The sequence below is a fragment of the Plecotus auritus genome (genome assembly GCF_963455305.1).
Source record: "Plecotus auritus genome assembly, chromosome: 7".
NCBI classification, from domain to species: domain Eukaryota; kingdom Metazoa; phylum Chordata; class Mammalia; order Chiroptera; family Vespertilionidae; genus Plecotus; species Plecotus auritus.
Genome location: NC_137774.1, coordinates 3552818 through 3576067, shown reverse-complemented (window position 1 = coordinate 3576067; position 23250 = coordinate 3552818). Strand labels below are relative to the sequence as shown.

General features: G+C 55.7%; 1 protein-coding gene across 2 annotated transcripts in view; it reads left to right on the top strand.

Annotated features, from left to right (window-relative positions):
* The window catches only part of SAP30BP (SAP30 binding protein), a 33519-nt gene extending 14670 nt beyond the window's left edge, over window positions 1-18849 (top strand). Inside the window, exons 4-11 of one of the 2 annotated variants that reach the window (XM_080679994.1) lie at window positions 6379-6421; window positions 10756-10844; window positions 12962-13053; window positions 14031-14091; window positions 14171-14222; window positions 15045-15103; window positions 16271-16355; window positions 16621-18849. In XM_080679994.1, coding sequence (XP_080536120.1) covers window positions 6379-6421; window positions 10756-10844; window positions 12962-13053; window positions 14031-14091; window positions 14171-14222; window positions 15045-15103; window positions 16271-16355; window positions 16621-16802 — 663 coding nt within the window. In that variant the 3' untranslated portion in view covers window positions 16803-18849. The remainder of the gene's footprint in view (window positions 1-6378; window positions 6422-10755; window positions 10845-12961; window positions 13054-14030; window positions 14092-14170; window positions 14223-15044; window positions 15104-16270; window positions 16356-16620) is intronic. The other variant, XM_080679993.1, reaches the window with a different exon arrangement.
* The last annotated feature ends 4401 nt before the right edge of the window (window positions 18850-23250 follow it).

Below are 23250 nucleotides of genomic sequence, written 5' to 3'. Positions count from 1 at the left end.
CACAGGAGAATTAGAGGATTTCTTTGAGAAGTATTCATAGTATTCTCTAGACCCGTGGTCGGCAAACTGCGGCTCGCGAGCCACATGCGGCTCTTTGGCCCCTTGAGTGTGGCTCTTCCACAAAATACCACGGCCTGGGCGAGTCTATTTTGAAGAAGTGGCGTTAGAAGAAGTTTAAGTTTAAAAAATGTGGCTCTCCAAAGAAATTTCAATCGTTGTACTGAAGATTTTGGCTCTGTTGACTAATGAGTTTGCCGACCACTGCTCTAGACCGTTGGTCTGGTATCGCATTTGGAAGTCAGGTAGCAAAGTCTCCCCTTTGAAAATGCTCCGACCAGAGCTTTGCGTGTACAGTGAAGTCTGGCTGGTTCCCTGGGGTCAGCGCTGTGCTGAGCAGTGTGGGCTTTGTTGCAGCCAGATTGTTCAGAGAGAAAGAGACCGTTTCCTCCCATCTCCCTGCCTTTTCCTAGGCTGCCGGGCCAGCTCCAGGGCTGGCTTCATTTGTTTTGGCAGGCGCCGAGTTAACCCTTCCTGTAGAGACCTCCTCTGCTTGGGGAGCTGAGCCTTCCCGGCAGGACCCTGGGATTGAAGGCGGTTCATTGAATCCAAAGTAGCCCCACCAACTTCCGCCCATTTTTCTGTAAATCGAGTGTTTCCATCCCAGGTAGGCAGCAGGCCATGGCAGTGGCCCGTCCTGGCCAACAGGATGCAACTGAAGGAAATGTGCTGGTGACGGGCTTTCTCCGCAGCGCTCCTGTGCATGTGGGGAAACAGCCCACGCAGCGCCTGCCATGGGGCTGTCCCCGCAGCGCGGGTCTTGGTGACTTTCTCGGAGCCTTGCGATTACTGACAGCTCTCCATCCTGTCAGGCTACAGTAGTTTTGTTCTGGAGCTTGGAGGTAAAGGATCCAGGATTTCATATATATATAAATTATTGATTTCAGAGAGGAAGGGAGAAAGAGATAGAAACATCAATGATGAGAGAATCATCGATTAGCTGCCTCCTGCACATTCCCCCACTGGGGATCCAGCCCAAACGTGGGCATATGCCTTGACCAGGAATCAAGCTGACCTCCCTGGTTCATAGGTCAATGCTCAACCACTGAGCCACACCAGCCAGGCCAATTTCTGCTTTCTTGGCAACACGAAATGACTCACATCTCAGAAAACTGTCTTAACTGTCATTTTGATGCCTTTTCAGGCCCATCAGTGGCTTCTGAGCAGCAGTATTGTGCCCACAACTTCGTGGGTTATTGTGAGAATTAAAGTGCTTAGCATCATGCCTGCAATTATTCCCCGAGGCTGAGCTTTGTTTGTATTACATCCCCAGTGTTTGGCCATTGCCTGGTCCATAATAAATGCTCAATAATTATTTGTGGAGTAGATAAGTGAGTTAACTATATAATAATTCTGTCTTTTTGTTCTAGGATTAGGAATAGCAGGCTTCATGTAAGTTTTTTTCCAGTTCAGTATTGATACCTCTCCCTTCCTTCTGCCTATCCCATATCAGCCTTTATTGCCAGTCCAGCCCCTTTATTAGTCCTCTTCTGCCGCCTCCCTTTCTGATACTGAGTCCACACCGTGAGAGTAGCAATGGACTTGAACAGTTCGGAGTCTGGGGAGGTCAAAGTTCTGCTCTGTAGCTGAAGCTGGCTATGAAATCCTAAACTAGCCCAGCCAGTGTGGCTCAGTGGTTGAACATTGACCTACAAACCGAGAAGTCACAGATTCCTGATCAGGGCACATGCCCAGGATTCAGGCTCAATCCCTAGTAGAAGTCGTGCAAGAGGCAGTTAATCAGTGATTTTCTCTCATCGTTGATGTTTCTATCTCTCTCCCTTTCCCTTCGTCTCTGAAATCAATAAAAAAGATAGTTTAAGAATAAAAAGAAACCCTAAACTGGACTGAAGAAAATCTGACCGCTGGCCGGCTAGAAAGGGCTGTATGTGTGGATGTGTTTGAGTGTGTGTGCCTGGGGGGGGGGGGGCAGGGGGTCAGTGTTCAAGCACCTGCTATGGGCAGGGCACTGATTGACTGACTGCAGGTGCTGGGGACACCATGGTAAATAAGACAGTGAGTGCGGGGTGGGGCACTGTCCTCATTGGCTGGGTTGGGTGGGCTAAAAGAAGGCTTCCTTCAGAGTTCTGAAGTCTGAATGGGGCTTACTAGGAGACAGGAGGGGAGATGTTCCAGGGAGCAGGCTTTGTGCCCGCCCCCCCCTCCCCAGCTAGCACCCTGCCGTGGGAGGAGGAGGCTGAAGTGGCCACAGCGAGGATGGAGGGTGGTTTATAAGTCGGTGCTCTGCTCCTGAAGTGAGGCATTCTTAGGACTCTCTTAGGCAGCCCGGGGTCTGAGCACATGAGGTTTGGAAGGCTTTGTTTACTAATCGCCCTCTCCAGCTGCCTCCTACTTGGGAGACGCTGATGACATCATCCAACAGAAAAAAACGTGCAATCTGGGGCATTCTTCGCCTGGGGGTGGGGGTGGGGCCGCCTTTTGCCCTCTGTGCCTAGGCTTTCTCTGTGCCTAGGCTTTCTCTGTGCCTAAGGCTCCCAAGGCTGAGGAGCTCGACTTGGCAGGACCCAGTGGAGCTGCCTGAGGCTGGTTGCTTTGTCTCGAGTTGGACCCTGGACCTTGGAGTGTGCTCTGTGGGGCAGGTTCCAGGAAGGACTGGTGAATCATTGGCTGCAAATAACCCTCCCTCCCTCTGCTGGTCCTGCCCTGAGTCCATCCTCGCAGCTCGCAGCCTGGCCCACTTCATTCCCACCCCATCCTCTGCCTTAGCCTCGGTGGCCACTGGAGTTCTGTACTCTCTGCAGGGCTACCAAGCCCAGGTTCTGTCATTCCTGAACATGAGGCCCCTGCTGGGAACATTGCGTTCTTACAAGTCTCAGACACGATTGATTGAGAACCAAAATCCAGCAGGTTCGCATCCCTGCTCTCCAGGGCCGGCCGGCCTGCTGCGCAGCCTCGCTGTGGGCTTTGTTCTGTGTTTCCTGGGTCTGAGCTGGACTTGAACTGTAGCTGAGGCTGTTTACCTGGTCTTTCTCCAGGAGCTGCGAGGTGCGGTGCACTGTTTTCACCTTCCTGGTGAACTGGGAAAGCCCTCAGCCCCCGTGCGTCTGAAGGGCGCGGCTCGGTGTCCAGGTCTGCCCAGGTCTCGGCCCATCCCTCCCAGCTGACGCAGACACTCGTGTTGTGCTAGGTCTCCAGACTGAGTTCAGACTTTGACCAACGGCAGTATCTCCCTGCAGGCCCGAGAGGTGGATTCATCCAGTCCAGGCGGGTGTCCCTGCGCGTACAAGTCAAGACAGGTGTCCCTGTGCATTTCGAAACCCTGCCTTGGGGAAGAGGAAGAGAAGGAACAGTGGTTCCTTGTTGCCCTTGACTGTACCCCTCACTGCCCCCTTCCTGCCTGTGTGAGGGCGCAGAGAGAATCGCCCGACTGCAGCTTTTGTCAGACCGGTTTCTTGAACTGCCAATAGTTAAAGAGCGTGAACCTTTTGTCTGTCATTTTAAACACTTTGTCACATGTTTGTTCTAACACCCAGGCTGGCTTCCCAGATCGCTATCTGGGCGCTTGGTCCTTCTTTTGTACTGAATTCCTGGTACGGGACTGGCTGGGACTGGGTGGAGGCTGTCTCCATGTCTTCACCTTGCGTGTGGACACCCTCACCCCACCCCCAAGTCCTGTCCTCCCTGGAGGCTGCTTTCGTTGGCTGAAACTGACCTCAGAGGCCAGTGGTGCGTAAATGGTTCTGAAGCGCATATTTTGGGTATTTGACACCTGTCCTCACTGGTCTCACCAGACACTCTGACTCCTTCCTCGTCGCGTGAAGGCCTGGACCCAGCTGGGCGAAGAATGCATGCTGATGGGGCTGCAGGGCTTGGCTGTGGGGCATAATCAAGCCTTTTCCTTCTCATGCTCAGGGCAGGCTGTGGGGTTAAGCAGCATTAGGGTCCAGAAGAACTTGGGTTGCTGGTGTGTTCAGGGACCCGCTGGTACAGTGACACGTGCCGGAAGCTCGCCACCCAGTGTGTGTGTTAGCGGGAAGAATTACCTTCTGAAACAGGACAAGGTGTGGCCACCGGGGGGCACGGGCTCCCATTGCTTGACTTCCTGGGCCTTAGAAGTCCCACCGGTGCCTGTGACACAATCGGGGAATCCGCACAGCCCGAGATTCCAAGTCTTTTCAGGAGACGGTCGTGCAGAATTGTGGCTTCTCACCTGTGGAGGCTCATTTACACGTTTGGCCAACAGGGTTCTCTTAAGGAGGACAGTCTTCTCGCACTTGGCGTTGGGTCCACGCCCGTTGGTCGGTCCTTTGCTTGGAGTGACCGTGGAGCTGGATTCCGCTGCGGAGAAGTTGGTGGGACTTGTTCCTGGGGACATTGGGTTGTGATTAAGAGCCCATAGCTCCATGGGGCTCAGGGTACACTCAGGGCACGCATCGTGTGTGTGTGTGTGTGTGTGTGTGTGTGTGTGTGTGTGTGTTTGCGTTTGCACATGAACATTTTGTGAGGGTAAAAACAAAGACTAGACTAGTTGGCACATCGAACCAGCTGTTTTTATTTTGTGGGAGTAGAATGATTAATTTGGGGGGATGCGGAGCCAAGCCACAAAAGGAAAGACGAAGCCACCTCAGCTAAGCCAGGCAAGGACCTTGTGAAATGCAGGGATTCCCAGCCTCCCGCCTCCCCATTGCTCCGGATCGCAAACCTACAAGAAGCCACAGGGAGGCTCAGGGCCTTTTACCTGCCCAGGGGCCTCCAGAGTAGATCCCCTTTGAAGAGACGCCCTTGTTTGGTGACTGACTGCCTGTGCCTCTGGAGTAGACCTAGAATTCCAACATGGACTAGCTTGCCTCCTTCCTGGGCTCGGCATGTGGGGCTTTGGAAAGAGCCCCCAGGAAAGAGCCCCCAGGCGGCCTTTGAATGGTTAGCGGGTCAGTACTCCCTGTGCCCAGCCAGCTGGCCCAGGGGAAGAGGTGGGATGTGCCCAGCTGCTGTTTTCCCACCATGGGCACCCAGAAGGCTGTCCCCTACAGGGAAATTTAAGAGCCTTTCCCCCATTTTGTTACTGTCACGCTCTCTAGCATTTGTTGCCCCGGAGTCCCTCCACAAAGGGGTTGTTGTGGGGCCCTGGAGACTGGCACCGTCCGTGGAGCAGCTGATGGATGACCAGCCTGGATTTGGCATGGCAGTCCTCCAGGCACGCCTCCGACCCGCTCGGTCCCAGCACAGGCCGGCGTCCTCTTTGCCCACCTGATTGGCAGGGGGGGTGCGAGGTAGAGAAACAGGTTGCTAAGCAGCCTGGCCTGGACGTGGTGCCGGTCCAGTGAACAGCCGCAGTGTTCAGGAGAGTGGGAGGGTTTGGGCCTGTCCCACACTCAGGAGGGACTTTTGGGGGGGCGGGGCTGAGGTCTTCTACTCTGGCCTTAGCGTGGGACCATGGCGTGGGAGGTGAGGTGGCCTTCCCGCACCCCACTTCCTGACACGGTATCTTGGTGTAAGGTTTCCTCGTCAGGGGAGGGCAGAGCTCTGCAGCTGTTTCCACGTACCGGCCGGGCTTGTGACGAGGCTGGGCCGCCCTTCTCCAGGTAGACCCGGTGAGGGGAAGCCTTTACTCAGCGGGAAATGCACCGCAAGGCTAGGGAAACGTCTGCTCAGAAACCTCTGCTCTCAGGGTTCTGCGCACGCCTAGAACCCAGGGCCATGGAAGTAGGCGTTGGGGGCAGTAGTTCGCATGAAGGATCAGAGAGAGCTTTTCTGTAGCAGGAATATAAAGCCGACGGGAAAGAGCCAAAAGGGGAGCAGAAGAGAGCCAGGAGGAGCGCCTCTGAGGTTCGGTCCCTGTGATCAAAGGCCGCGCCGTGCCTGCTCCGGGTTCCACGGGCTGCCCCTGCGATGAAGTCTCCCTTTTTTGCTTAAACTAAAAGTTAGAAAAATCTCTCCGGAGTAGATAGTCTTTTGTGTTTAGTGTTGGTATTTCATGTTATAAAGTAGCCCCCTCTTGCTTCCTCAGTACCAGGTTGGGGCGGCGGTGTTCTGGGGTGACTGGCCAGGGGACGGCATCGGGAGGGTCCAGGTATGCGGGTGACACTGGCTGGCGTTTGTTCTCCTCCATCGTGGCGGTATTGGTCCCTGCTGGAGGCCGGGAGGAGAAACTGAAGCGGGCAACTGAGCATCCCAGCTGCTCTGATGAAGGAAGGAAGAAGAGGGGTCAGGGATCCCCAAAGCCCCTCCCCCCAGGCATCGCTCACTCTTAGGGTGCCTTCACCTTTTTTCCTTCCTCGATTATCCTGAGTGGTCTCTGCGTAAAGCAGCTGTGGGTCAGGAGCCAGGCTTACCTCCCTGTATTTCTGTTTGTCTTTGCAGGATAACCCAGAAGTAGAAAAGCGGGATCCGCAGGAATTAGTTGGTAAGTTCCCAGGGAGCCTCGGGGCATATTTCTGAGCCTTGCTGGGGCCTGCGGGCATGGCTCCTCTGCTGTGATCCTCGTCTCCCCTCCTCTCTCTCTCTCGGGGCCTTTGGCATTTCCTAAGACACCCACAAACAATTCTTCTTTGAAAATCATAGTCATGTGTGTTTCACTGGCTCTGGTCAGTTGCCAGTGCTGTAGGGGGGACGCAGGGCCCCCTTCAGCCGGGAGCTCATTCCCCTGTTGCCCTGGGCCCATCCTCCGTCCCTGTACCCCCTTCTCGCCCTCTGCTGGCATATTCATGTGCTCAAGGAGCAGACACGTGGCCTCTGCTGGCACTTTGCTCTGTCCCCGGGGGAGAGCATGCCGCCCAGTCCTGGAGTCCGGGATCCTTTGTGACTGGAGAGCAGGGTAGTTCCATTTCTGGAAAATGGCATTGAGGTCTGTTAAACCCCAGCCTCCTAAACCTTTTGCAAGCCCTCAGCTCCTTCGGCGTGGCCTGGCTTCATACCTGCTCTCCCACAGTCCGGCAAACCTCACCGAGGGGCGGCCGCTCCTCCTGTGGCAGCCCCTCTCTGCCTGCTGACTCTTCACACAGCCTGGAAACGCTGCTGCCGGCAGCGCCTCCACCTGTCCTTTCCCTGGACAGGGTCCCTTCACCGGGGGTGGGAGGTGAGGACCCATTCTGGTGTTCCTACTGGAAGAACTGAAAATCATTCCTGTTTGTCTTCTGAGGGAGGATTGGGTAGGAACGTGACCACTCTGAGTGGCCCTTTATTCCTGAATTCTCTGATGGAGTATGAGTCCTTCGAATCCTGTGAAAATCACACCTTTCCAAGGCCTTAGGGTTTGCTCTTTAGAATATGGCGCTGTAGGGGCACTAGTTGGCTTTGTGGCAGAGGAAAAACAGCCCCTGCCAGGATGCCCGTGGCCTCCCCGAGTGGGTGGTCCCTGGTGAGGACAGACTGGAGCCCTCCCTGCGCCCCATCGTCTTTGCTGTTTACTACCAAGAAACTGGGGGTGGGGTGGGCGGTGGGGTCAGAGAGCAGCCCACCCAGGAGCCCGAGGCCACATTGTCCTCCGGTGGAATGTGTGTGGGCATCAGCCATGTCCGCCCCAACTTCCACAACCAACTTTCACTTTTTCTCTCCTTGCCACTTTTAGAAAATAGCTGTCCTGAGGTGTGACTCACCAGAGTAAGATTCACCGGTTTAAGGTGTGCCCTCTGGTGCGTTTCGACAGGTGATGCAGTGGTCAGCCCCACCACAGACGTGGTACAGAACACCTCCGTGACGCCAGAATGTCCCCTTGTCCCCTCCCTCAGCCCAGGCAGGCAGAGGCCTTTCTTCACTGTGGTTTTCCTCGTTTGGAAGGTCACATAAGTCAGGGTTTCTCAGCCTCAGTACTGTCGACATTTGGGGACTGGATAACTCTTTGCTGTGGGGGCCTGGCCTGTGCATCGGACAGGGTTTTAGCATCACTGGTCTCTCTGGACTAGATATCGATAGTACTGCCCTCCTCCTGGCCCAAGTGTGACAGGCAGACATGTTTCTAGACGTTGCCAGATGTTTCCTTCTTGTTTTTGTTTGTTTCATTGTTTAGCTGTCGGCACCATTCCTGTAATCCCTTTACCTGTGGAGGACACAGACCTTTAAGCCTCATTGTTTTGATTACCGTTACCCTTTCTCACTGAGGAGGCCTGTACCCCACTCCTTTGGTCCATTCTCTGGGTGGAGGACTCGGGTTGCTCCCCTAGTGTGAAAGCATTTCATCTGTGTAGACAGCCCCAGGTTTAATGGAGCAAATGACAGCAGAGGAGCTGACCTCTCGGTCTTTCCAGCTGCTTGAGCACACTCTCGCCGTCCCCTCCAGGTGCCCACCAATGCCCCATGGGCGTGCCTGGCACCATGGCGCCTGGTGGTGGTCTTCATGTCACTTGGGAGCTAGTGCCTCCTGCCCATGGCCCCACAGTAGCCGCCAGGCATCCTTCCCTCCCTCCTTACTAAGCCAGCTGACTGGCTGCTCCTGCTAGATTGGCACCTGGCAGCTATGGGTGCCATCGCTGTTTCATGACTTGGATGTGCACGGGGGTGAATCACACCGAGGGCAGGCTTCTCAGATCCTGAGTGAGGCCCTGACAGACCTAGGAGCAGCCAGACACGGCTGCCGCCGCCCCTCCCCCCCCCGCCCCCGCCCCCGGTGCTGGGCACCTTTCTCCATGTGTCCCCTGGGAAAATGGAGGCTCTGGCTACGCAAACAGCCACATAGGTGGGTCTGATGTCTTCTTCCGATTCACCCTGGCACTTAGGAATGAATTGCTAAAAGGTTGCTCCTGAAATCGAAGGGATAACCTTTTATCTAGTTTCCTGAACGTATCACTTCATTTGCCAGCTACTTCCTAGGAATTCTCTTGTTCTAACACAGCATCTCAGGAGGGGCTCTCCCTGCCCCTGCCATACTGTGTACCATTTGAGCCCAAGTGTGGTTGGGTTGCTGTGGCAACACTGTCACACCCTGTTTTTCCTAAAGGCTTTCCTGGAAAATGCCAAAGGGCATTCTTTGTCTGTGCGTCACGTGCACATATGCACTCTCCACGCCAGGGAAGAGTTTGCCCCTCCCTGCCGTGTGCCCAAAGCCTGCCCAGGCCCTGCTCGCTCTTGTTGCTGATGCTCATGAAATCGGAGGCCCAGCTCACCCCAGCCATTCCCTCTCCGCTAGACTCTGCAACCTGCTTGAATCTGGGCCTTCGAACTCCAGTTTCTCCAGGGCTGGGAGGAAGGAGGAAATCAGAATGAGTTTGAACTTCAGCCAGATCTGGGTGTCACCCTTGCTGCAGGAGGCAGGAGGCAGGGGAAGGTGCTGGGCAAAGTGGTTCCCTGATGGAAACGGCTCCGAGGCTGCACTGCCGTCACGGGTCCACAGCAGGATGTCACCCAGGCGCGGTCCTCCTGTCCTCGCCCCACATGGCAGCTCTAGTGCTCGGTTCTTGGGCAGTGGGCACCTGGGGTGGCCCACTGACGCTGAGAGGGGACACCCTGCCCTGGCTGAGCCCAGTCTCGGTGCTGGCAGTGTGTGCGGGCGTGTTCGGCCACCGCTGAGACTGGTTAAGCCAAGGAGCCGTACCCTCAACTGTATCAGCACCGAGTTCTTGACAGTAACAATGGAAATCAAAGCATCTTGTCTGCTAAGACACATCTTAACCCAGCCTTGGAGAAGGGGAGGCTGTGCCAGGCCCCCCCCAGGCAGAGCGCAGCCACTCGGCCGCCCGGCACACAGAGGGTACCCAGTAAGTGCCTGCTGGCTGTTGCTGGTGCTTTTTGTTCATTCTTTCTCTTCATCCTGCCCCACCCCGTGCCGCCTGCTGTTTTGCTCATTGTATGGTCCTTTTCATGAGCGAGTGTTTTAAAGAGCACAGACAGACCTCACAACAAACAGCGCATTGTCTGAGTGATCCAGAGCAGGACCGCAGTCGCAGGGGCGGCCGGGGAAAGGAGTGGGGGGGGGGGGAGGGACTTGGGGGGGCAGTGGTAGGTCTCCGAGGGAATTGTCCCTTGGGAGTTGTGGTTCCCCACTTCAGAATCAGGCCTTTTGTTCCCAAGAATGAGGTGGACCAAAGAGGGTCGATCAGTCTGTTTATTTTTGAAAGACCCTAAGCTAATTTCTAGCAGGTAATTTTTTTAATGCCATTTATGCACAGAGTAGCTTTGAATGCTTGGAGTCCCCAAATCTAGGGAGCCTCGTGCCCTCTTTATCCTTTATCTTAGGGTGAGAAGGGTGGCATTAAGCTACTCTGAATTTCCGGAACCCCGGGAGGCTGCTTTAAGGACACAGCCAGTGGGGGGCTGGAGTCGGCTGGAGCTGGCTCACACTGTCAGCCGTGTGCACATCCCTCCCCGGCCCTGGGTTCAGCTGCTTCACATTGGTAGCTTGCCGTTGGCCATGGCAGAGTTTACACCACGGGAACTGGCAGGTGCTGCAGATAGTGGCTGTTCCCGTCCCCACCTCCCATTTGCCAGCACCCCCCGGGCATACTCTTTCCTTGAAAGTTACTGCTGTGACATGTTGGCATGCGTTCTTTACACTTACACCCTCTGCCTGAACTTTCCTTCCTCCCAGTGGGCACATGCTGGCTCCTTCTGGTCACATGATCTCAACTCAGATGACACTGCCCTCTGAGAGGCTACTCTGAACACTTCCATAGCATTTATCCCTCCCTGAAAACATTGTATGTGCTCCCCCCCACATTGTCCTTGTGTACCCCCCATTGCCCATATGTAACCCCTAGCCTAACCCCACCTCCCTACAGAATTTTCCTCTGTTCTCTCAACAAACAGCCTCCTTTTCTGAAAGAGTCCGGAATATGTCACCTGATGAAATCAAGATCCCGCCGGAGCCCCCGGGCAGATGTTCAAATCACCTGCAGGTAGGCACCGAGCTTGACTGCTGTGGCCGGGGCAGGTGTCTGCTTTGGTCTGACTTGAAGAGGCTTCTGTAAAAGAAACACCCAGGTGGGGAGGAGCCTGCAGTCCTGGTTACCTCCCTTACCTGCTCTCAGGAGTTGCTGTGTACCCATGCCACCCTCCGCCACCTCACCTGGTGCTGCCTGTGTACTAACTGCCACCCTCCGCCACCTCACCTGGTGCTGGCTGTGTACCCATGCCACCCTCCGCCACCTCACCTGGTGCTGCCTGTGTACTAACTGCCACCCTCCACCACCTCACCTGGTGCTGGCTGTGTACTAACTGCCACCCTCCGCCACCTCACCTGGTGCTGCCTGTGTACTAACTGCCACCCTCCGCCACCTCACCTGGTGCTGGCTGTGTACTAACTGCCACCCTCCGCCACCTCACCTGGTGCTGGCTGTGTACTAACTGCCACCCTCCGCCACCTCACCTGGTGTTGCGCTGGCTGGAGCACCCTGGCTTGCCCTCCATGAGGTCCTATGCCTAGACAGAGAAGATGACACATTTTTTCTATGCAACACAGCTGAGCCAATGAGAACGTTTCAGAAGGAACTTTGTTAAGAAACCGAGGGACCATCAGAATGTAAAATAAATTATAGAAATGTCAAACACAAGCATTTTTTATGCATAAAATTCCCATGCTCGTATCCCAACAATGCCAGCTCCCTGGCTTCTTGTCATACAGTCTCACACAGACCTGAGCTGAGGTTTGGAAACCCGAGGACGTGGAGCAGTTGGTGCAGTTCTCCCTTGGGAGCAGGCCCTCGGGGGACAGCTGGGGTTCGGCCTCTCTAGCCTCTGAGATGGTTTCAGGTCCCTCTTCAGGTCCCCAGTGAGTGGGACCTGTGACAAACAATAGGCAGACACCCACTGCCGGCTGCCCGCGGTGGCCCCGGGCTACCTGCTCTACCTTAGAGCCCATAGAGTCTCCGGGAGCCTCGTGCTGCTCCGCAGGCCCATGCACCACCCTCACGGATGGATGACTCATGGGACCGGGCCGTGGAATGCAGCGGGCTGGGGCTTCGCGCAGTGAAGATTCTCTTCCTTTTCCGGAAGTCTCCTCCCTCTGCTGAGTCGTCAACCCCCTGCCCGCCACCCCCACGCCTAGTGTAACCTCCACACCAGGCAACAAGTCACAGCCTGTAGGACAGTCTAGCCATCTGCCAGGCACAGCCAGCCAGCCGCTCAGCCTTAAGTTAGGATATTTCTCCTCTTAGATCCTCCTAATGGTAGAGAGCATGACGCAGCACACCTTTCAGTTCACCTGAGATGGGGGAATCGTCTTATGGCCCAGGAGACCCAGAAAAGTCCTCTGTAAATAGGGCTGCCCCACAGGCCGGGCCTTCCGTGGGCCTCCCTGCCTACCTTTGCCACAGCGCTCGGGTCTGTCCCTCTCGGTTCCTCTCTTCCCTCGGCTCCTCTCTCTCGGTGCTTCCGCTGGCCCTGGCAGAAAGGTGGGCCTTCTCAGTCACCTCTCCCGACATCCCCAGAGGGCATCCACTGGACTTCTAACCCTGCCACCTCCTCTCACAAGTGAGAGCTGAACTTGACCCCTGACGGTGCCTCTTGGTGAAGTGGTGGGGACCAGCCACCTGGGAGCCTCCCCGCAAAGACATTCTAGGAAGTTTGTGAGGCCAAATCCAAAAACCTCTACTCCTGCCTTCCTCCGAAAGGACACAGCCTTCTGGTCTCCCGCTGCGGACTTGCCCCCGTGTTAACATGTAAAACCAGCCTCCAGCCCCTGCCCATCACCGCTAGTGCCTGAAACTCCTCTGCGGATGATTCAGGAGCTGCCGAACCAGGTGGGGACTTGTCCACGCTCTTCTCCGTGGCTTCTCAGCCTTGACCTTTCTACTGCTCCCTCCACCAGCTCTCCAGAGGGGATCAGGAGAAAGCATGGTGTAAACAGGCTGCTCGGTTCAGAGGCTGGTCAAGGCTGGGTGGAGAAAGACTGTGGCTGGAGCAGGGCTTCAGGCGGCCCTGGGCCTCCTGTGTCCGTGTGTCCACATAGCCCACGTGACCACAGACTGGGACTGGGGGCACGGTGGGGACATAGGGCCCTGTTTCTCTTCCGTAGGACAAGATCCAGAAGCTGTATGAGCGGAAGATGAAGGAGGGAATGGATATGAACTACATGATCCAAAGGAAGAAAGAGTTCCGGAACCCCAGGTGAGTTTCCCATGAGCCTGCAGGGTAGGTTGAGTCATTGATGTTGGACCAGGGACTGAGGTGCCCCATAGATGTGGCAAGGAGAGACCCAGCTAGGATCCTACCTGAGCCCAAAGGGACCATCAGCCGATCTGCTATCCCCGCGGGACATTTACCATTTCCGATCCAGGCTGAACGTAAACCAGTGTGGGGAGTGGGAGCCAAGAGGCCAGGCCTAGAACGGGGCCCGGCTAGGTTCTCATCCCCACTCTGCTTCTAAAGCACGTGACCTTGCCAGGCCTCGGTTTCCTCACCCATGAGTGAGGGGGTTGGGCTAGACCAGCCGTGGGCAAACTACGGCCCGCGGGCCGGATCTGGCTGTTCTATCTGGTTCTCTTGCTCTCCCCTCCACTCCTTTACTTTGAATTTATATTAGTTCACACAAACACTCCATCCATGCTTTCGTTCCGGCCCTCCGGTCCAGTTTAAGAACCCATTGTGGCCCTCGAGTCAAAAAGTTTGCCCACCCCTGGGCTAGACCATTGTGGGTTCTTCTCTCACCTCTAAGAAGTCCCTGGTTCTGTATGTAGGTGACAGGCTTTAGGGCAGAGCTGTCTGGTCTTACTCCGCCCAGTGCCTGCCTGGGAAAGTCTGGTGTGACAGCAGCAGGGACCTGCCCTGGCCTGAGTGTGGTAGCCCCAACTCAGCCACAGCGGGAGGTCAGGTGTCCAGGTCAGACCCCAAAAACGCAGCCCTCAACTCGACACCGCTCCGCCTGGCCCCTGGCTAGCCGTACATCCCGCGAGAGTGGCGGGCAGAAATGACTGGTCGTGTCAGGCCCATGCCCGTTTCCCTCCCACCGGGAAGTTGCTGAGAACAGTCCCGCTGGGTTTTAAGATTTTGTCTGAGCCCAGGAGCTGGGTGGTGGTGATCTCTTAAACTCTGGCACCCTGCAGGGCCACGGGCCTGCTCAGGGCCTCGTCGTTTTTTTCTTTCAGCATCTATGAGAAGCTGATCCAGTTCTGTGCCATTGATGAGCTTGGCACCAACTACCCGAAGGTACGTCCCGCGCGCGGAGGCTGAGCTGTGGGAGAGAGATGGCCCTTACTGACTACAGTGTTAACCTTTTCTTTCTCAGGATATGTTTGACCCCCATGGCTGGTCTGAGGACTCCTATTACGAGGCATTAGGTAAGTAGTTAATCTGTCTGTCCGTCCACCTGCACACCCATCTGTACCTCCATCTGTTCGTCTGTCCGTGTAGTCATTCAGTCACCAGGCAACATGCATTTCAAGGTCTCCTCTGTTAGTCCCTGTCCACGGAGCTGGTGTACAGCCCTGAACAAGACAGGCCCCATCCCTGGCTTAGGAGGCTTATGACTCAAAGGAGACAGAGGGCTGAAGGGGGAATTCCAGCAGTGCGTGCTATGGCAGTGGGGTGCAGGCAGGGCCGCCTGACCAGGCCAGGGGCTGGGCACTGAGGAAACACGTTCAAGCAGAGGTTTGACGATGCCGAGGCCAGCCCAGCAGATGTAGATGGGTCGCAGGCAGGGGGATGGCATGTTGTGAGGCTGCGAGAGCACAGCTTTTTCTCAAGGGCGCCCGTTAGGGGGTACAGGGAGGAATTTCAAAGGGTCCATGCCCTCAAGTGACAGGTCTCAAACCAGCAGCCCACGGACCAGCTCCGGCCTGCAGACGGGTTTTGTTTGGCCCACACAAATCTTGTCTTGCTTTAACGTGAACAGCTGACAACATTCTCCCCGAAAAAACAGAACTCCAGCTTCTCATGGTCACTGGGAAGGTAGTCCATGCTGGGCCTTCTGTATTCCCACATGGAACCGTCAGCGCGTGCGCACCTGGGCCTTTGGGCTGAGGCCCTGCGGGCCTGGAGGCCACCGTAGTGCATCAGACAAGCGGCAGGGAATGCAGCGAGTGCGGGGCTAAGGTCCCTCGGCCTACGGGGTGGGGGCTGTTCCAAGGCGACTTTTGTAACAGCCTCTCTCGTCTTTGTAGCCAAAGCCCAGAAGGTTGAAATGGACAAATTGGAAAAGGCCAAAAAGGAGCGGACCAAAGTAAGCGATGGGCAAATGTCCTGATGAAAGGGGAAGTGTTAGAGTTTGTGGGTCCTGCTGGCTGAGCCCCAAGGGTTCCGGGCTGCTCTCCGGCCCTGCCCCCACCCCAGTTCATTGCCTGGTGGTGCTCGGAGCAGCCTTAGGGGTGCCTTGTGGATGGACAGGCCTTGCTCGCTTTCCCGCCTGTCTCAGCTTGAAGTCACTTTCCAGTTGCTTCCATTTGGTTTCTTGGATCTTGTTGCTGCCTTTGTCCCTCCGTCCCCTCCCCTTGCAGCTGCAGAGCCCTGGTGGCTCTCTCTGGGGCCGTCGGTGTCCTCCCTGGCCTGAATGGAGGCCAGGGTTTCCTCCTGAGAGCATTCTGGTCGGTGCCTTCGTGGCCTCCAGAGCTGACCTTGGTGGCCTGCCCAGTGCTTCCCTGTCGGTCCCTTATCTGCTGGCCAGATGACCCCTCACGTTAGGGCCCTGAGCACCGCTTCTTCCCAAGCAGGGTGGGGCCTTCGGGGAACAGAAATGTGGCTGTGAGACCACATGTCCTCCAGCACTTTATGGCCAGAGTCTCCAAGAGAAAGTTCAGGACAAAGCCCCTCCCGCCTTTGGTTTGGCCTGACCCTCCCGCAGTTGTGGCCGCCCGGACGCCTCCCTCCCCCCCAGGCGGAGGAGCTGCTGGCGGCCTCTGGAAGCTGTGCTGGCGGCCTCTGGAAGCTGTGCTGGGGGCGGTCGGGTTTTCTCATTCTTAGCCCTAGATTGAGTTTCCCTTCTCTCTCCTTTCCCTCCCCCTTCCAAACGCAGGCTTGTTGCAGCGTGTGCGCCGCACCTGGGGTCCCGAGCTTCCTTCCCCTGTCTGCCGGCACCCCTTCCTCGCGGTGTGAGGAGAGGGCCTGGGCAGGGGAGGCGGGGCAGCGGGAAGGGGTTCCCCTGGCGTGTGCAGAAGCCTGGTGATGCCGGGGAGGATCCAGTGTCTGTCTGGGGAGTTTTCTTCCGAGTAGTCAAAATCCCCTTCAGGCGCCTCGAACCCCTCCCCTCCCCCACAGTCACGATGGAGCTGGTTCTCAATGCCTGCTTTGTGTGATGCCAACCACACGCCTGTCCCCCAGGGGCAGATGGCTGGCACGAAGGTGGGACCAGCAGCGTGGCCCGGGTCTTACTCCCTTCCCTCTTCCCCTCCAGATTGAGTTTGTGACAGGCACCAAGAAAGGCACCACGACCAGCGCCACGGCCACCACCACCACCACGGCCAGCACCGCTGTTGCAGGTAGAAGGCCCTTGTCTGTCTGCAGCTGCACCGCGAATGGAGCGAGGGGATCCCCACGGGGACCCAGGCCTCGCACCCCCTCCCTGTGCTTTTTTCGGAGCCCAGAGATGGCGAGCCAGCCTTGGGGGCGGGGGGGCTCCCCGGTTCACGGGCTGCCCCTTGGCTTCCTGTGGCCGTTTCCTACACTCTGGCCGCTGGCTTCTGGAAAGGGGGTGGTGCTGTTTGCTTTGTCTTGGTCCTGACTCCTCTCTTGCTTTATTTCCAGATGCTCAGAAGAGAAAGAGCAAGTGGGACTCGGCCATCCCAGTGACAACCATAGCCCAGCCCACCATCCTCACCACCACGGCCACCCTGCCCGCTGTCGTCACCGTGACCACCAGTGCCAGCGGCTCCAAGACCACCGTGATCTCTGCCGTGGGCACCATCGTGAAGAAGGCCAAGCAGTGACCCAGGCACCAGCTTGGGGTGGCTCGGACATTCCTTCCCTTCGAGGGAGGAGCCGCTCCAGGGCTTGATCAGAGATGAGACTGCGCGCAGTGACGATGCCGCGGGGAGCTCCCGCCGCCGTGTGTATTTCAGGACTGGGACCTGCTCCCGAGGCCACCCCGCGCGGAGCCTCTGTGTGGCCTTCCACCAAAAGGATGTTGCTGCAGAGGCGTGGGCTGTGGCCAGGGTCCTCCCGCCACCCAGGCCATTGCCCTATTAAAAGTGCTGTGTTCTTGCATCTTGGCATCTCGGATGCATTGGGCTCTCCTACAGTCTGTTTGCAGGCGGACACGGAAGCTCAGGTGCCCTCTCCGTCTTCCGGTTGGGACTATTACTCAGTGTTGAGGGGGGCCCAGGAAGATGCTGTGGCAGGAGGGGGCCCAGACAGTGGGTGAGGCCCCGTGTGGCTGCTGCCTGCTGTCCCGCTTCCAAAACCCAGCCGGTTCTCATACAGGAGCGGAGGCCGCTGTGCCCTTGGGGGTGATTGAGCTTCCGGACCCCTTGGACACACCCACACTTGAAAGTCAAGCCAGTTCCCAGGAGGGCTGGGGTTGGTCCCCACCCACACAGGGAGGGGTAAAGCCTTGGCTCCTGGCCGCAGCTGCCTGGTCCCTGGGTACCCCCCCAGCACTGCCCGGTGCGGCGGGGAGATGAATCACCTCCTGCCCTGGCGGGGGCAGCTCATTGTTGACATGAGAGCCGGGCTCCTGGGAGGATCCTGCCTCCACACCCTTCCTGTGCCTGTTATCTCTGCCCCGCAGCAGCCCCTGGGCAGTGCTCGGCTCCTCTTGGGGCCAAAACAGATTTCCCAGCCGTGGCCGACCCAAAGGGACGCGTTGGCCCTTCTTGCTCTCTGCCACCTCTCCACGCCGGCAGAAGGGCTGCGCATCGGGGAGGGAAGCCGGGCTGTGAAGAGCCGCGCTGCTTCCCTGGGGCACGCGAAGGTGGGGAAGGTGCTCCTAAAACGCTCTCGGGGTGCGTCTGCCCTGCCGTCCCCAGAATAAAAATGGAGGCACCCTCATCCCCTCCCCCACACAGGACTTGGCACTCAGGGACCCGCTCTCTCCTCCTCTGATAGGACTTCGCAGCCCTGGGGAGAGGAGCTGCTGCCCCATAGTCCCAAGAGGTCTCTTTTTCTTAGTGGTTATTTTGTTGTTTTTTAACTTTTTAAATGTTTTTTATTGATTTTTTGGAGAGAGAAGCATCAATGAGAAACACTGATCAGCTGCCTCCTGCACACCCCCTATTGGGGATCGAGCCTGCCACCCAGGCATGTGCCCTGACCGGGAATGGAACCGACCACCTCTCGGTGCAGGAGACGACACTCAACCAACTGAGCCACAACAGCCAGGGCCCAAGAGGGTCTCTCCAGGGGCTTCCTCCCCTGCAGCCTCCATCGGGGGCCCCTGCTGTGGACCCTGGAGGCCTCAAAAGTAAAAAATGGGACTACCATGTGGTCCCTGGGTCCCACTGGAGTATTTGTCCAAAAGGAAAGCGGGGTCTCGAAGTTACATTTGTTCATATTCACAGTGTCCCAGAGGTGAAAGCAACCAGGCTCCGTTGAAGGCTGAGGGATGAACAGGATGTGCCTAGACGTAAGGGGATATTATTCTGTCTGGGAAAGGGAGGAGATCTGACACCTGCCACCATAGAGGGGAACCTTGAGGACATGGTGCTCGGTGACGTAAGCCGGTCACAGAGACACGGACTGAATGATTCCACCTCTAGGAGGTAGCTTTACTGCAGGAGTAAGATTCATAAAGAGGCAAAATTGAACAGTAACCAGAGGCTGGGGGGGGGAGGCATGGGGTGCTGTTTAATAAGTATAAAGTTTCTGTTTGCAAGATGAGAAAGTTCTGGAGATCTGTTGCCCAAAAATGTGAATATACTTAACCCTATTGAACTATACATTTAAAAATTAAGGCGGTAATTTTTATGTTATATTTTTTACTACGTTTTTTTTTAATTGGGTTGCTTTGTAATCATAATTAAAATTTTTTTTACCCCTAGCCAGTTTGACTCAGTGGGTACCAAAGGGTCCCGGGTTCGATTCCGATCAAGAGCACATGCCTCAGTTACAGGCTCCTCCCTAGCCCGGGCCCCGGTTGGGGCTCGTGCAGGAGGCAACCAATCGATGTGTTTCTCTCACATCGATATTTCTCTCTGTCTTTCCCTCTCCCACTCTCTCTAAAAATCAATGGAAAAATATCCTCGGGTGAGGATTAAAAAAAAAATTTTTTTAACAAAAAAGGAAAAGCAACCTTTCCCCTGTATTTTTGGAGGCACACAGTTCATCCCGTTAATGAAGGGAACCTCTATTTTTTTTAATCACAAGGCTGCCTTCTATTAAATGTAGAAACAGAAAATCACAATTCTGCAACGTCAAAAGAATAGTTGATCCAGGCAAGGATTGACAGTGGACGCCAAAACTCTTCGGTGAGAGTAACAGGAAACCGGGCAGGGTGACAGGGCGCCTTCTAGATCAGCGGTCGCCAACTGGTGGTCCGTGAGGTCCGAAAGGTTGGCGACCCCTGCTCTAGATGACTTCTGACTCACAAAGTGAAAAACGTATTTCTACAAAGAAGACTGCTGGCTGTCACTTCCTCATCTCTAACAGACAGCTGACATGTGCCACCCATTAAAACACGCAGCACAACCTAAGACCACTCTTGCCAATAATGTTTCACCTGGCCCTAGTTGGTTCGGCTCAGTGGATAGAGCACTGGCCTGCGCCACTGAAGGGTCCCGGGTTCAATTCCAGTCAAGGACACATGCCCGGATGGAGGGCTCGATCCCCAGTAGGGAGTGTGCAAAAGGATGTGAACAAATGGAAGCCGACCAATGACGCATCATTGATGTTTCTCTCTCCCTCTCCCTCTCTGAAATCAGTAAGAATGTATTTTTAAAAAACGTTTCACCTAAACCTAATCAGACTTCCAGGCCTAACTTCCAGTTGGCAGGAGGCTAAAAGAGCCCAGTGACACCATGAGGAAGCAACCAGACAGTGGGACATTCTGCAGGTCAGCTGGCTTTTAAAGGTCATTGGGGGCGGGGGGCGCGGTGCTATTTTAGAGTAAGAGAGACAACAGTTGCAGTGGGTGACGGAGTGGACGCTAATTCAAAAGGAAATAGTTATAACAGTTTGGGGACAACTAAGAAATTTTAATAAGGATTGAGTCAGATATTAGGACATTCTTGTTCATTTTTTTTAGGTGTGATAAAGTTATTGTGGTTGTGTGGGGGACCAGACACATTTGGAGTGTGGAGAGGAAATGTCATGATATCTTAAATTCAAATAGAAAGATAAATGTATAGCTTTGAGCAGTGGCAGTAACGTAGGATTATCCGAGGCATGATTATTGCTAATTGGGAAGAAAAAAAAGAAAGATAAAGGAATATATGACAAACATATAAAGTAAATATGACAAAATGTTAATTCTTGGTTAGGTCCAGGTAGTAAAATTGCAAATGATCTTTACACTCTTCAACTTTTTAAAAAATATATATTTTTATTGATTTCAGAGAGAGGAAGGAGAAGAGAGAGAAACGTCAGTGATGAGAGGGAATCATTGATCGGCTGCCTCCTGCACGCCCCCTACTGGGGATCGAGCCTGCAACCCAGGCATGTGCCCTTGGCTGGAGTCGAACCTGGGATCCTTCAGTCCGCAGTCCAACGCTCTATCCATTGAGCAAAACGAGCTAAGGCATCTTTTCAACTTTTTTACATGTTTGAAAATACTCCAAATAAAGTTGGGGGGATTATAATCTTAAAGGGGATCTACTAGCAACCCCATGGCCCTCGGAGAGACCAGGCCTAGCGACTGTCCACCGTGGAGGCCCCTCCCTCAGACGGGGCAGTTGGCACTGCCCATCAAACTGTTTTGATCACATATCCCCTATCATTTAACTTGTTTCTTCGCAGAAACACGTACCACTGTACCAGTAAGCGATGTATGTTGTCAGGCACAAGAATAGTGGGTTATCTGGTGCATCCCTGGAAAACATGCCGCCTGCTCTGGCGCTCCCGGAAGCAAGAAGGTGGTGTACTCCATGCCTTGGGCTTGTCCCAGCCCCGGGCATAGGAGTTCATCCAATGCTTGTAAAATGAATAAGGAATTGAACTAACGAGTGCACTGGCTTGGCCTACCCGAGCCCCGTGGGAGTGCTGGGCAGTGGGAGCAGCAGTACAGAGTTCCGTCCTGGCAGAGCCCTGAGGAGGTGGCCCCTACGTGCCAGCCTCACTCTGGCCCTACGGCTGCCGAATGAGACAGCCAGGTTTTAATTTTTTTTTTAATATATTTTATTGATATTTCACAGAGAGGAAGGGAGAGGGATAGAGAGCCAGAAACATCGATGAGAGAGAAACATCGATCAGCTGCCTCCTGCACACCTCCCACTGGGGATGTGCCCGCAACCAAGGCACATGCCCTTGACCGGAATCGAACCCGGGACCCCTCAGTCCGCAGGCCGATGCTCTATCCACCGAGCCAAACCGGTTTCGGCCAGGTTTTAATTTTTATCAAATGAACATGGAATACAGTCCTTCACCCCTTTGGGGCCAGTAACCTATCTGGGAATACAAGTAAACTAAGGGCCCTCTTCCCGGCCAGTCACATCCCCTATACCACATACACCTGGAGTTCTGTGGGGGTTTTTTAAAATATATTTTATTGATTTTTTACAGACAGGAAGGGAAAGGGATAGAGAGTTAGAAACATCGATGAGAGAGAAAGATCGATCAGCTGCCTCCTGCACACCTCCTACTGGGGATGTGCCCGCAACCAAGGTACATGCCCTTGACCGGAATCGAATCTGAGACCCCTCAGTCCGCAGGCCGACGCTCTAGCCTCTGAACCAAACCGGCCAGGGCTACACCTGGAGTTTTGCACATGATCTCAAATGGTTCACAGACAGCCCCTCTCTCCCCAAGGTCCATACACAGACTCCAGGTAATGACATTCCAGACTCCCAGAAACCTGGGGAACCGGGGGCCTGAGTACCGCCACCAAACTGGGCTCCTTCCACAGTGCTCCCAGCCAGGAGCCAGCCTCGCCGAGTGCTCGCCTGCAGAGCAGCTCTCAAAGAGGACTGGGCCAGGCGGCTGAGCAGTGGCTCCCAGCCGCTCCCACAATCACTGACCCACAAGAGTCCTGAGGCTCAGGCCCTGACCGGTTTGGCCCAGTGGATAGAGCGTCAACCTCCGGACTGAAAGGTCCCAGGTTCGATTCCGGTCAAGGGCATGTACCTTGGTTGCGGGCACATCCCCAGTGGGGAGTGTGCAGGAGGCAGCTGAATCGATGTTTCTCTCTCATCGATGTTTCTAACTCTATCTCTCTCCCTTCCTCTCTGTAAAAAATCAATAAAATATATTTTTAAAAAAAAGAGTCCTAAAAAAAAAAAAAAAAGAGTCCTGAGGCTCAGGGAGGCCGCCTAGCAAACCCATTGGGCTCAGCCACGCCTTGATGGAGACTTGATGGAGCAGTGTACGTGCCGGCACTAAGCAAGGAGCTGGGAATAGAAAGGTGCTACAGCGCGCCCATCCTCGGGGGTCACAGTCCAGTGGAGAAGAGAGACCTCAAAATAGGTCCTTTCGAACCAGTGTGGTGGCCTGAAGCTGCACGGTTTGGGCCGGGGCTGCCAGTGATCCTGTTGAATGGCATTGTGGGCAGGTGGGGCTAGAGAAATAGACCGATGGGGTCTGGGGCAACTTGGGAGGCCCCAGCTGACACACGTTTATCAGCAGCCCTGCAGAGATCGCACGGGGAGGGCGGGAGGGCAGGTGTGTGAAGCAGCGTGTTAAGAACAACTACAGCGATGGGAGTGCCCGCTCCCTGCGGGCGGGTGCTGGCCTCTTGATGGTTGTTATTCACAAGGGAAGGTTTGAGTGGTTTGCCTGAGGGCCCTCGGTCCTAGCTGATCGCCCTCTGGACACGTGGGGGCTGGGAGGGTGTGGAACGGGGGAGAACCTAGTGAATGGCAGACCTGGCTTGGGGCAGTTCCTGGGCCCATCCCTGCGCTGGCACAGGAGGGGGGAGGTGGTGCCCGCTCATTGCCGTCGGGCGGTGCGGACGCTCCCCGCCCAGGGTCTGGACGGACGACGGCCATCCGGGCACGGGGCTAAGGGGCCGCCCCTAGCACAGGGCAGCTCAGCCACCAAGTCTGGAGCCCGGAGGGGTGGAGAGGCGCTGCGCCCGCCCCGGGCAGGACTGGAGTGAGCAGGGGTGGCTCCTCCCCGTCCACGCTGCCCTCGGTCCGGTAGCTGGGCCTGAGCCTCGGGAGCCGCAGTCTTTTCCGGAGGGGCGGGCCCGGCTGCGCCCCGGCTCCTGCCCCGACAGGTGTGCGCCGTGTGCAGGAATGCGCCCTGCCTGACTCACCAGCGCCTCCTTCCTACCTGCCGCCTCATAAAGCG